Source organism: Penaeus monodon, chromosome 25 (assembly GCF_015228065.2).
Source record: "Penaeus monodon isolate SGIC_2016 chromosome 25, NSTDA_Pmon_1, whole genome shotgun sequence".
Classification (NCBI taxonomy): domain Eukaryota; kingdom Metazoa; phylum Arthropoda; class Malacostraca; order Decapoda; family Penaeidae; genus Penaeus; species Penaeus monodon.
In genome coordinates this window covers 40,063,050-40,063,401 of record NC_051410.1, presented here as the reverse complement: position 1 = coordinate 40,063,401, position 352 = coordinate 40,063,050, and the positions used below count along the sequence as shown (strand labels likewise).

Genomic DNA, 352 nt, shown 5'->3' with positions numbered 1-352 from the left:
GTCAATAACGGGTTAAATAGAAAGTCAAGCATTATGCACACATGATAACATTTGCAACTACACATTCTTTACACAAATGAAGGGTTATAAAGTAAACTGTGATAATAACAATTCAACATTCAATAAAAACTATCTTCCATAATCTTACTGGAGGGGGAATTGTCCCACACTCTGGGAAGTAGAAGGTAAGTGTTCTGTCCCTAGAAACTTTCTCCGTAAGACCACCTGCGACCATCTTAGCCAGGGTCTTTTCCTTGGACTGTGCCTGACGTGCAAGCTTAGCTGAACCGTGACCGAATCTCGCAATGTAGTTCTGCAAAAATTTGAGAAAGACCAAGTAAATGTCGATTCA

General features: G+C 39.8%; 1 protein-coding gene across 1 annotated transcript in view; it reads right to left on the bottom strand.

Moving 5' to 3' along the window:
• The window catches only part of LOC119589267 (ATP-binding cassette sub-family F member 2-like), a gene marked incomplete in the record, with an annotated part of 10,709 nt that overhangs the window by 3,352 nt on the left and 7,005 nt on the right, over window positions 1–352 (bottom strand). Inside the window, 1 exon segment of the mRNA XM_037937886.1 lies at window positions 149–313. Within this exon segment, the coding sequence (XP_037793814.1) occupies window positions 149–313 (165 nt within the window).